Source organism: Miscanthus floridulus, chromosome 18, assembly GCF_019320115.1.
Source record: "Miscanthus floridulus cultivar M001 chromosome 18, ASM1932011v1, whole genome shotgun sequence".
Taxonomy (NCBI): domain Eukaryota; kingdom Viridiplantae; phylum Streptophyta; class Magnoliopsida; order Poales; family Poaceae; genus Miscanthus; species Miscanthus floridulus.
In genome coordinates, this window is record NC_089597.1 from 76839481 (window position 1) to 76853454 (window position 13974).

The 13974-nt window shown below is 51.9% G+C and overlaps 1 protein-coding gene across 1 annotated transcript in view; it reads left to right on the top strand.

The window, feature by feature from the left end:
* Positions 1-13974, top strand: part of LOC136522592 (helicase and polymerase-containing protein TEBICHI) — a 46197-nt gene that overhangs the window by 17749 nt on the left and 14474 nt on the right. Inside the window, 5 exon segments of the mRNA XM_066516398.1 lie at positions 1082-1288; positions 11655-11873; positions 11958-12075; positions 12313-13283; positions 13472-13666. Of these exon segments, the coding sequence (XP_066372495.1) occupies positions 1082-1288; positions 11655-11873; positions 11958-12075; positions 12313-13283; positions 13472-13666 (1710 nt within the window).

Sequence of the window (13974 nt, forward strand, 5' to 3'; positions counted from 1 at the left end):
GGTAGGAAATAAATACTCTAACACAGATTTCTATATGTATATGGTATTTGATCATTTGATTCTAGATGCCGCACATATACATCACATTAGCTCTCATATATCTATATTTAATCCTCATTGCACTACGTTTTTCATTCTGCTTTGCCACCGTTGGTTCGTGTGATTTAAAATTGCCAATACTACAAATCTCCGCAGCAACGCGCGGGATATCATCTAGTTAGTGTAATCTTCTAGTCTAGGGTTTCCCTCATATGTCTCTCATGTACTCTTATAGAGCTTGTTCTTTCAATTCAGTGCCTGTTATTTTTAACAAAAAAATGGAATGTGTGAAATCTGTTTTGGTATTTTTACATAACCATGAATCAGACTAAAACATACATATATTAATTGGACTCTTTCGCGCTGTACTTGGTTGCAGTTTACTACTTCATATATTATTTGACATGGTTCATAAGATTCTTTTTAGGACTTGGCAGTTCTTATTAGCTTTTTGCAATCCCCATGTTTTCTTTGGCCCAACAAAAAACAGAACAACTGACATGATAACATGTTTTCTGCAGAACATTAATCTTTTATCAGTGGTGTTATCATTACAGTGCCAAAAATGTTTATAACTGTATGCCATGTCTACCCTATTAAGGCCTAAATGATGAAGGGTTAGTCGCAGTCCTTTTGGGGCCTGTGCACTGCTCATGCGAAAAGTAGATGCGTTACCATTCATGCTGTGTCCGGGGTTTGTTAAGATAGACATTAGATTAGATCGGGTTGACTTGTTGGCTATTTCCTTAACGCTAGAGAGTAGTTGTTAAGGATCAAGTCTCCACATCTATATTGCAATGGGATTGTATCTACTTTGAATTAAGTAAGAAATAGATAGATCAACAGTTCCTATCTGGCTATCTCCCTCCTTAACACTGGCTTTGTCGCATGGCCACCAGGCAGTATGCTCGTGACACCGTATCTTTCTGAAGTTTACCATATTGGTTGAGAAATCAAACCATTACGTACATTATCAATTTCAGTTCATAGAACACAATTTCTCTCATTTTTCAATTTCTGTTTGTTTTGTTGGTCAATGCAGTCAGTAGGCAATCGGGTTGGAGTAATTGAACCCTTCTTGATGCACATGGCTCATGGGGCGTCAATGCCTGTTTGTGGAAGGCCTCAGAGAAACACTGGTTTAAGTAACAAGTCAGCACAAGCCGGTGGAAATGCTCTTGTTAGTGAGCATACACTCAGAGTGTCAAAGCGCTTTTATGTGGCTTTGATGTTATCGAGGCTTGCTCAGGTATCATCTAAGAACTATTTAGACATTGCATGTTATTTCTATGTCAATTCATAGTGCTCAAGATCGGTAGAAAGCCTAAGTTGCTAAACATAAAAATTAGTTCAATAGGGAAATAAAGGTTGAAATGTTTTCTCATTATAGATGGCCAATTAAAATATTAGTTCATGTTTTTTTATTTTTGTAGAATACACGGGAGAGCTGCGTATCATTTCATTAAGAAGGGGATAAATAAATAAGTTACAACACACCCACGACGCTCACACATGTACACTCGTACCGAAATATGTTACAACACACCCAACACACCTTTTGCATCAAACCAAGACCCTGGGGTGGGCATTCGGGGAACTCGAAAATTTCAGGCACTTGAAATTGCTACCTGATTTTGGTCCCGAAAAAGCATTACCCGACATAGTATTATAGGTTGGTTCCTATAGACATAGTCCGCTGTTTTGCTTGGATAAGAAGATTCGCTACTGCTCTACTATCTGATAGCTTGTAAGAAGCAGCCAATTTTGACTTTGCTAGTGTGGAACAGCAGTAGGAGGATATGTTGGTTTGCTTTCTTAGGCACTAAGGCTAGCAGCTGCCTAGGAGTATCCTAATTTCTGATTTTGCTAGACAACAACCATAGGAGGATCTATGCGCTATATGAAGAGTTAAACACATGTCATAGTTTGCCACTTAGGTCCACGAACTCTGAAAATGCATTTCTGTAGATAACTAAATTTGTGAGTTGTGGTCCACCTGCAAATCCACATGGTCCATTTCAGCACCAATTTCCTATATGGTGTTGTGTTGACCTCGTGCCTCTCTCTGCTCTTTATTCTTCCACTCCTAGCATCTGCACCTCTCCCTCTGCCAACAATGACCACCAAAGGTGCCATCTGCGAGCACGGACTACCAAGGTGCCCTTTTGTAGTCTCCGTCAAATGCCGAGGTGCACCTGAGGCGCTCCTTGGTAGGTCTAGCCTCCTTGCTATATTCGGGTGGTGTGCGGGTCAAAAAGGCGGCGACGCGTGTGAAGACAGGCACGTTCATCGCCTACCAGGTACCGATGACATGAAGCCTCACTCACACCATCGGTGTTGTCAATTTGTGCAGCTCCGTCCTCGTTGCCATGGCAGGCTCAAGTGGAAAGTCAAACAAGGGAGGGGCCACCGTGCTCGTGCGCTGAGTATACTGGCACCACCTTGGGCCTCGTCTTCACCACCACATTCTGCATCTTGGACATCGTCTTGACCAGACCAGTGAGCTTGTGCTCATTGGTTGCCAATTTGGCATGCTACGACGTGATGGCCTTGCTGAAGAGCTGGAGGACGGCACTGAACGCAGAGCCCGAGGCGTCACAGTTGACGGTGAACCCCTTGGAGAAGTCACTGTAGAGCAGGGCTAGATGTGGGGGCTAACTTCAGCGCCATGATAGCATCCGAAGGCCATCGGGGACCAATGGAAGGCGTCCTTTAGGAGCACCGTCAATGGGGCGGCTATCGCACCGTAGTTGTTGATCAATGCGGCGATAGTAGCCCGTGAGGCCGAGGAAGCCCCGCCACACCTTGAGAGCCTGGGGTTGAGGCCCGGGTCCATGGCCACCCCATCCATAGATATGACATGGCCTAAATATGCCACGCTGTGCTCGGCTGAAGGAGCACTTGGAGCGCTTGAAGAGCTTGTGGGCGCGGTGGGTGTAGACAGCTCGCACATGTTGCAAGTGTTTCAATCAAGGGATAAACTAGAAATCAAGATGTCGTCAAAGAAAATGAGTACCAAGTGGTGGAGGATGGGCCAAAGGACCTGGTTCATCAATGCCTGGAACGTAGAGGGCATGTTGGACAGGCTGAAGGACATTACGACGAACTTGAAGTGTCCATGATGCGTGTAGAACGCTTGTCTTGTCGATGTTCGCCGGGTGCATGTGGACCTTAGTGAAGAAGGTGCCCCCCTTGAGCTTGTAGCGCACGGTCTTGGTGTTGAGGGTGCGATAGTTGATGCAGAAACGCCAGCTCGTGTCCTTGCGTAGGTGCACCGCGATTGTTGTACCTGGCAGCAATGTAATGCGGTTGTCTAGGTGTCATGGTGGCAGGCTAGTCGGTTCCACAAAGAGGTCGGACGTCGGAGAACTCCGCCAGGAGGAGCGACATCATGTCCTGCCGCTCCATGGCGTTGAGCTGGGGCACGCTTGGAGCATCTAGGCCCCACGCCACTTGACGAGGTGAAGCGCCGCGCCAGAACGCCATAGAATTGCTCTCAATGTCCCATAGTGTGGGCCGAGCATCTTGAGCCACTAGCAGCCAAGGACCAGCCCATAGTCATCGAGGGGTAGGACGTAGAGGTCGATGTAGATACGCTGATAAGGAATCTCCTTGAGGGTGGCCCGATCTTCACGACAGTAGGTCGAAGAATGAAAGATAACTTGCTGCGAACAGCAGAGTAACTAGCTTTATACCTGTCCAAGGTTGGATGCGATCAAGCGACGGGGAGAGAGGTACCGAAACCGTGAAGACTTCGACTCGATCTCCGAACGACCGCAGAACCACAATCCGGAACTAATCCACACAAAACGGTGCAGCCGTACTGGAAACCGTAGAGCACGAAACAGGGGATTCTAGAGGAATCTCTTCACAAGTCCAAGAAGAACAAGGAAGAACAAAGGTTTGAGTAAGACACTCAGCAGCTCGGCTGCAATATCATGCGGTTTATCAATTCATCAAAAGGTTCCTAATAGCTTAGAGGCAGAGGATACTTATACTAGGAACAACCCTCCTAGTTAGGTGCGAAAACGAAATGGAGTTTCTGAAGATAGGCTATGTTAAAGTTCACCACGAGATGGATTCCCGAAGTGGTCTTGCGTGACTGTTGGCCTCTTGAGCAATCTTTACTAATCTTACCATAACTCTTCATTGGGAAGTCGAAATGACGAGCCGTTTGTTGGGTGTGAAAGTAAATTCGATAAGCTTTCCAGCCATGTGTAGCATGCATCATGAAACGTTGTAGAATGGTACAAAATGGGAAGTTGTACCAACATTTTGTCCTGGGAAGACTGTTTACCTTCTGAGCAGTCTTCACTAATCTGTTCATATCTCAAAATTGGGAATTCCAAAATACTTGGAACTGGCGCCATTGGAAACTAGGCTTGATAAGCTTTCCAAAATGTCCTCATGGACCTCCAAAGCTTTAGGGAATCGAGATTTATGAATATATCTTTCAGCTGGTCCATTTTCACTGTGCTGGTGCGAACTGATGGTCCATTTTTCACTGTGCTGGTCCGACATAGAGCAACATCCTCCTCTTTCTTTGTATACCTAAGTACAACCAAAGTAGAACACTTAGGTAGTATAGTATTGTCATGTATATTGTAGTTAATTTGAGCTAGGAGTGAGTTCACCTCTTTTTTGAGTACTTTTGCATGGCTACGCGTAATTGGCCCTTCATACACTTTCTTATGTGTAACTTGAGTAACCGGTGGCATGTCCTTCATCATCATCCTCTTGAAAAGGAGTCGTCCTCGACTCTTCCAATCCAAAAAATTGCGCTAGGCCGTCGACTTGTAGGTTTGTGATAACATCACAATTTTCTCCTTCCATCACAGCAAGGTGTTTGAATCTATAATCATATAAACCAAGTAGCAGCCTTGGAGGTGGAAACCAAAAGGATTTGGAATAAAGTTTAGCTGTAACCTTGAATCGATGATTACAACTAATGGTGAATGTTGATTGCCTTGGCACGGTCTCATCATACGCTCTCCGATGGTCATGTGCACGGTCTCATCATACGCTCTCCGATGATTACAACTAATGTGATCGCCGTTGGTGACGCTCACGGTGAGGTCTGGGCATGGCTCTAACTCAAGGCTGAGGCGGTGTGCTGTGGTGGACACCACAAAGGAATGGGTGGAGCCGGAGTCCACCAAGGCACGCAGCTGCTTGGTGGCGATGGAAACTGGTAGGTGCATAGTGTCCGCCGTGACAATGCCGGTGAGGGCGTGGAGGGAGATTTCGACGTCGTCGTCAGAACTTGGGTCATCTTCCACCGCACCGCCGACCAGAGCCTCGCCATCCAACTCCCTTCATCGAGCAGGACTTGTGATGGTCCTTGGTTAATTTCTTTGGGTAGTTGAAGCAGGGGATGTTTGCCGGCATTGGGCCAGCTCCTGCGGGGTGAGCCGCTTGAAGCGAGCGTCTGCTTGATGCGCGCCCTTCGTCGGGGCCGGTGGAGTCTGGATCGGTGCCTTGGCGGGCTGGGCTGGTGTACGCTGCGCGGGCGCCGCCGCTCTGTGCGCTTGGCGCTGCATCGGCGTGGGCCACAGAGGCACATGGGTGGCGCTGAGGTCATCATCGTTGTCCGGTTTTAGGCGACGTTCAAATGCACGCGTGAGGCCTATAGCGTCGTCGTGATACTTGGGATCTTGAGCTCCACATTGGTCGGAAGTGGGTTGAGGAGGCCAGGAGTGAAGATGTCGATCTGCTGCTGCTCCGTGACATTCTTGCAGCTTGCCAACATGGGAAGGAACTGCCCCTGGTGAGCGCCGAGGGAGTTGCTGCGCACCGGGGGGCCAAAACGGTGTTGCACCCGGTCAGTGGACTCCGGCAAGGGCGTCGGCAAGCGTGGCTCTCTCTCCCTGGATCGGTCAGTGGTCACAGGCAGCGTGGCTCTCTCCCTGGATCGTCGACAAGGGCGGCGGCAAGGGCGTCGAGGCTGGCAGCGGCGGAGCTGGCAGCAGCCAGAGAGGAGGCGGAAGCAGCGGCGGCGGCGAATGCAGCGTGTGCGGCGGCGGCGGAGGTCGAGGCTCTGCGCGGCAGCATCGGCAGCTCCATTTCCGCTGACGACACCGCCGACGCAGACCTCGAGCTGCTAGAGAGGGAGGCAGCGCGAGCGCGGGCGGCGCAGTGGGCAGACGCGCACATCCACGAGCGTGGTGGCAGCCTAGACAGGCGCGGACGCGCTGGCGGCGCTCCTGGAGGAGGCGCGCACGGCGGTGGCGCTCCTGGGGCAGCCGTGCACGCCCACGAGCGCGGCGGCAGCCCAGACAGGCGCGGACGCGCCGGTGGCGCTCCTAGAGGAGGCGCGCACGGCAACGGTGGCGGACAGGTCGATGGAGAGCGCGGCCTTCACAGGCAGCGTGGCTCTCTCCCCGGATCGGTACCGACGGGTCGATGGAGAGCGCGGCCTTCACAGGCAGCGTGGCTCTCTCTCCCTGGATCGGTACCGTGGTTACCACGGGCTCCAGGCTGCTGTCAGGGATGTCGGTCCCGGCGGTGGGTGGCCTACCCTCACCAAGACCATCTACGTCGAGTGGGCTGCGGTGATGAGGATAAAGCTCCAGATGCGGCACATGTGGGAGGCAGTCCGGTATGGCGACGTCGACTACGACCTAGATCGACGGGCGCTGGATGCTCTCATCGCTGCGGTCCCACCCGAGATGCAGTTCTCGCTTACCAGCAAGCGGACTGCCAAGGAGGCTTGGGACGCCATCGCTGCGGCACGCATCGGCAGCGACCGCGCCCGCAAGTCCACACTGCAGGCACTTCGCAAGGAGTGGGAGAACCTGGCCTTCAAGCCAGGTGAGGACGTTGATGACTTTGCTCTCCGTCTCAACACTGTTGCAGAAGATGGTGCAGTTCGGCGACGACACTTACGGCGAGGAGAGAGCTGTCGAAAAGCTCTTCCGCTGTGTCCCCGAGAAGTACAAGCAGATGGCTCGCTTGATCGAGTCTCTGCTGGATCTCTCCACGATGTCGATCGAGGAGGCGATAGGTCGCCTCAAGGTCGTCGACAGCGATGAGCCACAGTCCCTCTCGGGGCCCATCACCACTGGCGGGAAGCTCCTCCTCACTCGGGAGCAGTGCCTTGCCAGCCAAGGTGACCGGAGGAAGGGGGAGCCTTCTTCCGCGACAGGCGGCCGCAAGCGTGGCAAGCCACGCAAGGCGCGCAGAGACGCCCAGGCCGGGGCGCGAGGACGTGCCGAGGGTGATGCCCGCGGAGGCGCCCAGGGCGGCGCCGCCGGCAGGCACAAGCCGGCACGAGACGACGCCTGCCGCAACTGCGGCCAGCTTGGCCATTGGGCCAAGGACTGTCGACAGCCACGACGCGGCCAGGCCCACGTCGCACAGGCGGAGGAGGAGCCGGCTCTATTCATGGCACATGCCAGCATCGAGCTACCTCCAGCGGCACCGGCTGCAGCGGCTCTCCTCCACCTTGACGAGCCAAAAGCACACGCCCTCCTCGGCGACAGCTCCGGCAACAAGACTGACGGGTGGTGCCTCGACACCGGCGCCACCCATCACATGACCGGTCGACGGAAGTTCTTCACCGAGCTTGACTCTAGCGTCCGAGGCTCCGTCAAGTTTGGGGATGCCTCCGGCGTGGAGATCAAGGGCGTCGGCTCCATCATCTTCACCGCCGTGTCTGGTGAGCACAGGCTGCTCACCGGAGTCTACTACATCCCCGCGTTGAGAAACTCCATCATCAGCTTGGGACAGCTGGATGAGAACGGTTCGCGCGTGGTGGTTGAGGACGGAGTCATGAGGATTTGGGATCGTCGTCGTCGCCTTCTTGCCAAGGTCCAGAAGCGCAAATCGACTCTACGTCCTTAACGTGCAGGTGGCACAACCCCTGTCTCGCTGCTCGTCGGGACGACGAGGCGTGGCAGTGGCACGAGCGTTTCGGGCACCTTCACTTTGAGGCCCTGAAGCGGCTCAGTGCCACGGAGATGGTGCGAGGCCTGCCGTGCCTCGACCATGTGGAGCAGCTCTGCGACGTCTGCGTGTTGACGAAGCAGAGGCGACTCCCTTTTCCCCAGCGGGCGAGCTTTCGAGCCAAGGAGAGGCTCGAGCTCGTGCACGGGGACTTGTGTGGCCCGGTGACACCGGCCACACCGGGAGGACGACGCTTCTTCCTGCTGCTCGTCGGCGACCTCTCCCGCTACATGTGGGTGATGGTCCTCGGCAGCAAGGGAGAGGCTGCGGACGCCATCAGACGCGCGCAGGCTGCTGCGGAGGCGGAGTGCGGCCGCAAGCTGCGCGTGCTGCGCACCGACAACGGCGGCGAATTCACGGCGGCTGAATTCGCGTCGTACTGCGCTGACGAGGGCATTCAGCGCCACTACTACGCGCCGTACAGCCCGCAGCAGAACGGCGTCGTTGAGCGGCGGAACCAGACGGTTGTGGGGATGGCTCGGGCCCTCCTCAAGCAGAGGGGGATGCCGGCTGTCTTCTAGGGAGAGGCGGTGGTGACGGCCGTCTACATCCTCAACCGCTCGCCTACCAAGGCGCTCGACGGCAGGACGTCGTACGAGGCTTGGCATGGGTGCAAGCCGGCGGTCTCCCACTTGTGGGTCTTCGGCTGCCTCGCGTTCGCCAAGGAGCTTGGCCACATCAGCAAGCTCGACGACAGGAGCACTCCGGGAGTGTTCATAGGCTACGCGGAGGGCTCGAAGGCCTACCGCATCCTCGACCCGAAGACACAGCGTGTGCGCACGGCGCGCGACGTTGTGTTCGACGAAGGGCGAGGATGGGCGTGGGACAAGGCGGTGGACGATGGCTCGGCTCCGACGTACGACAACTTCACTGTCGAGTACGTCCACTTCGAGGGAGCTGGGGGAGTAGGCAGCTCTTCTTCGGCGAGCGCGTCTACCCCAGTCCCCGAGCCTCCACCGACCCCGGCGCCTACTACTCCGACAGCTCCACGCTCTCCAGCCAGGACCTCGGCTGCGATGAGTTCTTCGCCGGCTTTACCACAGCCGGCAACGCCACGCACTCCAGCACCGACAGGCACCTCTCCGGGCACGTCTACTCCAACACCAGCTCGTGTCGAGCACAGCCCGGTTGAGCTCGCTACTCCGCTCTCTCACGACGAGGAGCGCATCGACGCGTACCACGACGGCGAGCCGTTGCGGTACCGTACGATGGAGAACCTTCTCGGCGACCAGTTGGTGCCGGGACTGGTGCCTCACGACCTGGAGGACTTGGAGGCGCAGTTGCACCTTGCGTGTGACGACGGCGAGCCTCGGTCGTTCGCAGAGGCCGAGAGACACGCGGCATGGCGCGCCGCGATGCAGTTGGAGATGGATGCGGTTGAGAAGAACCGCACCTGGGAGCTTGTTGACCTTCCTCGTGGTCATCGCGCGATCACCCTTAAGTGGGTGTACAAGCTGAAGAGTGATGAAGCCGGTGCCATCGTCAAGCACAAGGCTCGCTTGGTGGCACGAGGTTTCGTGCAGCAGGAGGGGGTCGACTTCGACAACGCCTTTGCTCCAGTGGCACGGATGGAGTCCGTGCGACTCCTCCTTGCGCTAGCTGCCCAGGAGGGCTAGCGTGTTCATCACATGGACGTCAAGTCGGCGTTCCTTAACGGCGACTTGAAGGAGGAGGTCTACGTGCACCAGCCGCCGGGATTTGCGATCCCCGGCAAGGAGGGCAAGGTGCTCCGCCTGCGCAAGGCCCTCTATGGCTTGCGGCAGGCACTGAGGGCGTGGAATGCCAAGTTGGATTCCACGCTAAAGGGGATGGGCTTCGAGCAAAGCCCACACGAGGCGGCCATCTACCGACGGGGCAATGGAGAAAAGGCCCTGCTGGTGGGTGTCTACATCGACGACTTGGTGATCACCGGCACCAAGGATGCGAAGGTGGCGGCATTCAAGGAAAAGATGAAGGCCACCTTCCAGATGAGTGACCTGGGGCTTCTCTCCTTCTACCTGGGAATCGAGGTGCACCAGGATGACTCTGGGATCACGCTTCGACAGACCGCCTACGCCAAGCGCGTCGTTGAGCTAGCTGGGCTCACCGACTGCAACCCAGCTCTCACTCCGATGGAGGAGAGGCTGAAGCTGAGCCGCGACAGCACGACGGAGGAGGTGGACGCTACGCAGTACCGACGTCTTGTGGGGAGCCTTCGCTACCTCGCCCACACACGGCCGGACTTGGCATTCTCCGTCGGCTACGTTAGTCGGTTCATGCAGCGACCGACGACGGAGCACCAACAGGCTGTGAAGAGGATCATCCGCTACGTTGCGGGGACTCTCGACCATGGCCTCTACTACCCGAGGTGCCTTGGGGCGGCACACTTCGTCGGGTACAGCGACAGCGACCACGCCGGCGACATCGACACCAGCAAGAGCACGAGCGTGATCCTCTTCTTCCTCGGCAAGTGCCTCGTTAGCTGGCAGTCGGTCAAGCAGCAAGTGGTGGCCCTGTCCAGCTGCGAGGCCGAGTACATAGCGGCCTCCACCGCTTCGACTCAGGCGCTCTGGCTCGCTTGACTGCTTGGTAATCTCCTCGGCAGAGACACTAGAGCGGTGGAGCTCAGGGTGGACAGCAAGTCCGCTCTGGCCCTGGCAAAGAACCCCGTGTTCCACGAACGCAGCAAGCACATCCGGGTGAGGTACCACTTCATCCGAGGCTGTTTGGAGGAAGGGAGCATCAAGGCGAGCTACATCAACACCAAGGACCAGCTTGCGGACCTGCTCACCAAGCCCCTTGGGAGGATCAAGTTCCTTGAGCTCTGCTCTAGGACCGGGATGGTTCAACTCTCCCACAAGACTTAGGGGGAGAATGATGGATAAGTCTCATGTGTGGCTGGTCTTTGTGGGGCTGTGATGCTCACATGGTCATGGTCCTTGTGGCTGTTTTTCTGTTTTTAGGACAGCATCTTAAACTAGAGGACAGCATCTTAGACTAGAGGACAACATCTTAGCTAGGATAGCATATTAGCATCTTAGACTAGCATCTTGGCATATGCTTGGCTGGCTAGCAGCCTATAAATATGTAACCCCAACCCCTCAGGTTGGTATGGCATTTGTGTGAGCTTGTGTGAGAAATAGACAAGAAAATTGCCCCAACTCCTAGTGTCATCCTCTCTCGATGAGAGTAAGAATTCTCCTACTACCAAGAGTGAGAATTCAGCGACTAACATGGTTTGCGGTTCTTGGCCCGTAACCAGTTCACGCTGCAATCTAATTGCGCTTCTTCGCGTTTGGTTTTGCGTGGTCCATAATGGATAAAAGCGGCAACCGTTCCAGGCCCATAGAACGCAGATCCCGCTCAGCATGGAGCGGTAACGGATCCAGTTCCATGCTCCCTTGCGCACTCATCGAAACAAACAAATCAACGGTATCAATTACGCGGAACTATTTGCGCCGTGACGTCGTCCCATTTACGTTACCATTTACAACTTTGAAACAAACAGCACCTTAATGTAAGTTTGTTTTGTAATATAGCCATTAGGAATTGTTCGATGTGGTATTGTCAATTTCTTCTCCTGTATTTTGTTTGTTTATCTTTTATTCCATGTTGTGGTGTTTCCATCTTGTTTCCTTGAAAAGATTGTACCGTTCTCATGTAATGCTTCTTTCATGTAATGCTTCTTTCAGGAGATTCCTATTGCTGATGTTTGTGAGACATTTAAGGTCGCCAGAGGTATGATTCAGGCGCTGCAGGAAAATGCTGGCAGGTTTGCTTCAATGGTTTCTGCATTTTGTCAAAGACTTGGTTGGAATGATTTAGAAGGCCTTGTTTCGAAATTCCAAAATCGTGTCTCTTTTGGAGTTAGGGCAGAGATTGCAGAACTGACATCAATTCCATTTGTCAAGGTGTGCTTCAATTACCATGCATGTATGAATTATCTAAGTGTCGTTGCATCTTATTTCAGTATGGTAATGTAAAATATGAAATAGGGCTCACGTGCAAGGGCTTTGTACAAGTCTGGTCTGCGTACTCCTGTTGCCATTGCTGAAGCATCTATTCCTGAAATTGCAAAAGCTCTTTTTGAATCTTCTGGTTGGTCTGGGCAAGGTACTCTTTCAAGGCATTCATGGTTTGATCTTTTCCTTGCTACCCTTCTTCGTGTACTTGTTTTCTAAGGATCTAATTGTTGACAATAGCAGTGGTGGTAGCAATAGTAGTAGTAGTAGTGTTACAGATGCACAAATTAGTTTCTCAGTTACTTCTGGATATGTTCAGTAATAAGCTTGCAGATACTTTGTTGTTTGTTTTAAGCCTACTCTAATGTCAATCTGTTGAATTGACTAGACTCTGGTTTACGACGAATGCAATTTGGTATAGCCAAGAAAATAAAAAATGGAGCTCGCAAAATTGTCCTGGAGGAGGCAGAAGCTGCCAGAGTAGCAGCATTCTCAGCTTTCAAGTCACTTGGTGTGGAAGTTCCTCAGTTCACTGCACCTCCACTCGCAGCTATGGAGGACTATCCAGCTCGAGATACCATAGACCAAGCTAAGTCCAACAAGCTAGCTTTTGGTACCCATGCTAGAGATGATAAAAATAAGAATAACTGCTCTGATTATGCTACCCCAAGGGCTTCTACATACAGTCTAAGAAAGGACGCAAACCCTGCTCCTTCCATTCAAATGAAAGAGAATGCAGAACTATCTAAAAATGTGAAAATCACTAGACAGGGAGCAGCAGCATCTTTGTCAACAGAAATTGCTGATAGTAGTAGAGATGTGGCTGACAAAGGCCCTGTCCATGCATATAACTTTCCAGGGGGTTTTGACTGTTTTCTTGATCAATGGTCTGCTGCTAGCAAATTTTTCTTCGATGTCCATTTTATCAAGAGATCGCTGAAACCATCTTCGAACCTTTTTGAAGTTTTTGGGTTGGCTGTCTGTTGGCAAAATTCCCCCATATACTACTGCAACTTCCCAAAAGATCTAGTCACTACTGGTAACAATGACTTCAGGGAAATGTGGGGTAATTTTCAGAGAAGATGGGAAAAAATAACGGACATTATGCAACAAAAGAGTGTCCAGAAAATGACATGGAATTTAAAGATCCAGATTCAGGCACTTAAATCACCTTATATCTCTTGCCAACGGCTTGAAAGGTTTCATCTTGACCATAAAATGCTGGACAAAGTTGAAGTGCTTGACAACTCATATATGTTGTTATCACCAATCTCTGTCTACAATGGATTGGATATATGTCTGCTGGCGTGGGTTCTATGGCCTGATGAGGAAAGCAGAACGGTACCAAATCTTGAGAAGGTATATCATATATGTCGTGTTCTGCAATACCTTTAGCTTTTCATTGCTGATGCACTGTCCCTTCATGCTCATTTTTTATGTCTGATTTCTTCTGAACTTTGCAATAGCAATACACAGCTGTTAATTTTGATGCTGAGCTATTTCTGATAATGTAGTACTTTTTTATTTTCATCCTTTGTGATAAACAGTTTGTCAAGAGACGACTTCATAGTGAAGCTGCTGCTGCTGCAAATCGCGATGGAAGATGGAGAAATCAGATGCACAAAGCAGCACACAACGGATGCTGTAGACGTGCTGCACAGACACGAGCTTTGTATACTGTTCTGAAGAAATTACTTACTCAAAATCTTTCTGATTTGGTTGAAACAATTGAGGCCCCGTTGGTACAATTCCTATTCTTACGTAATACTCTCTCCAATTATAACAAAAGTGTCATTTTGGGTTGCATGCGGTTAACTTGTTTAAACTTTGATGCTTTGGATTGAATATCTGAAAATGGCGCAACTAGATTCCTTTCGGAAAGTAGTTCAAAACATTACAACTTTGCTATAGTTTCATACACTTCATAGTAGTATAGCAGTCCAATCATCCTATTAGTACCTGTGTTGATATCCAAAATGACACTCTCTTGTGATCGGAATACAATATTGCTGCTTGTATTATGCTTGAATATCTCTTATGCATTTAATTT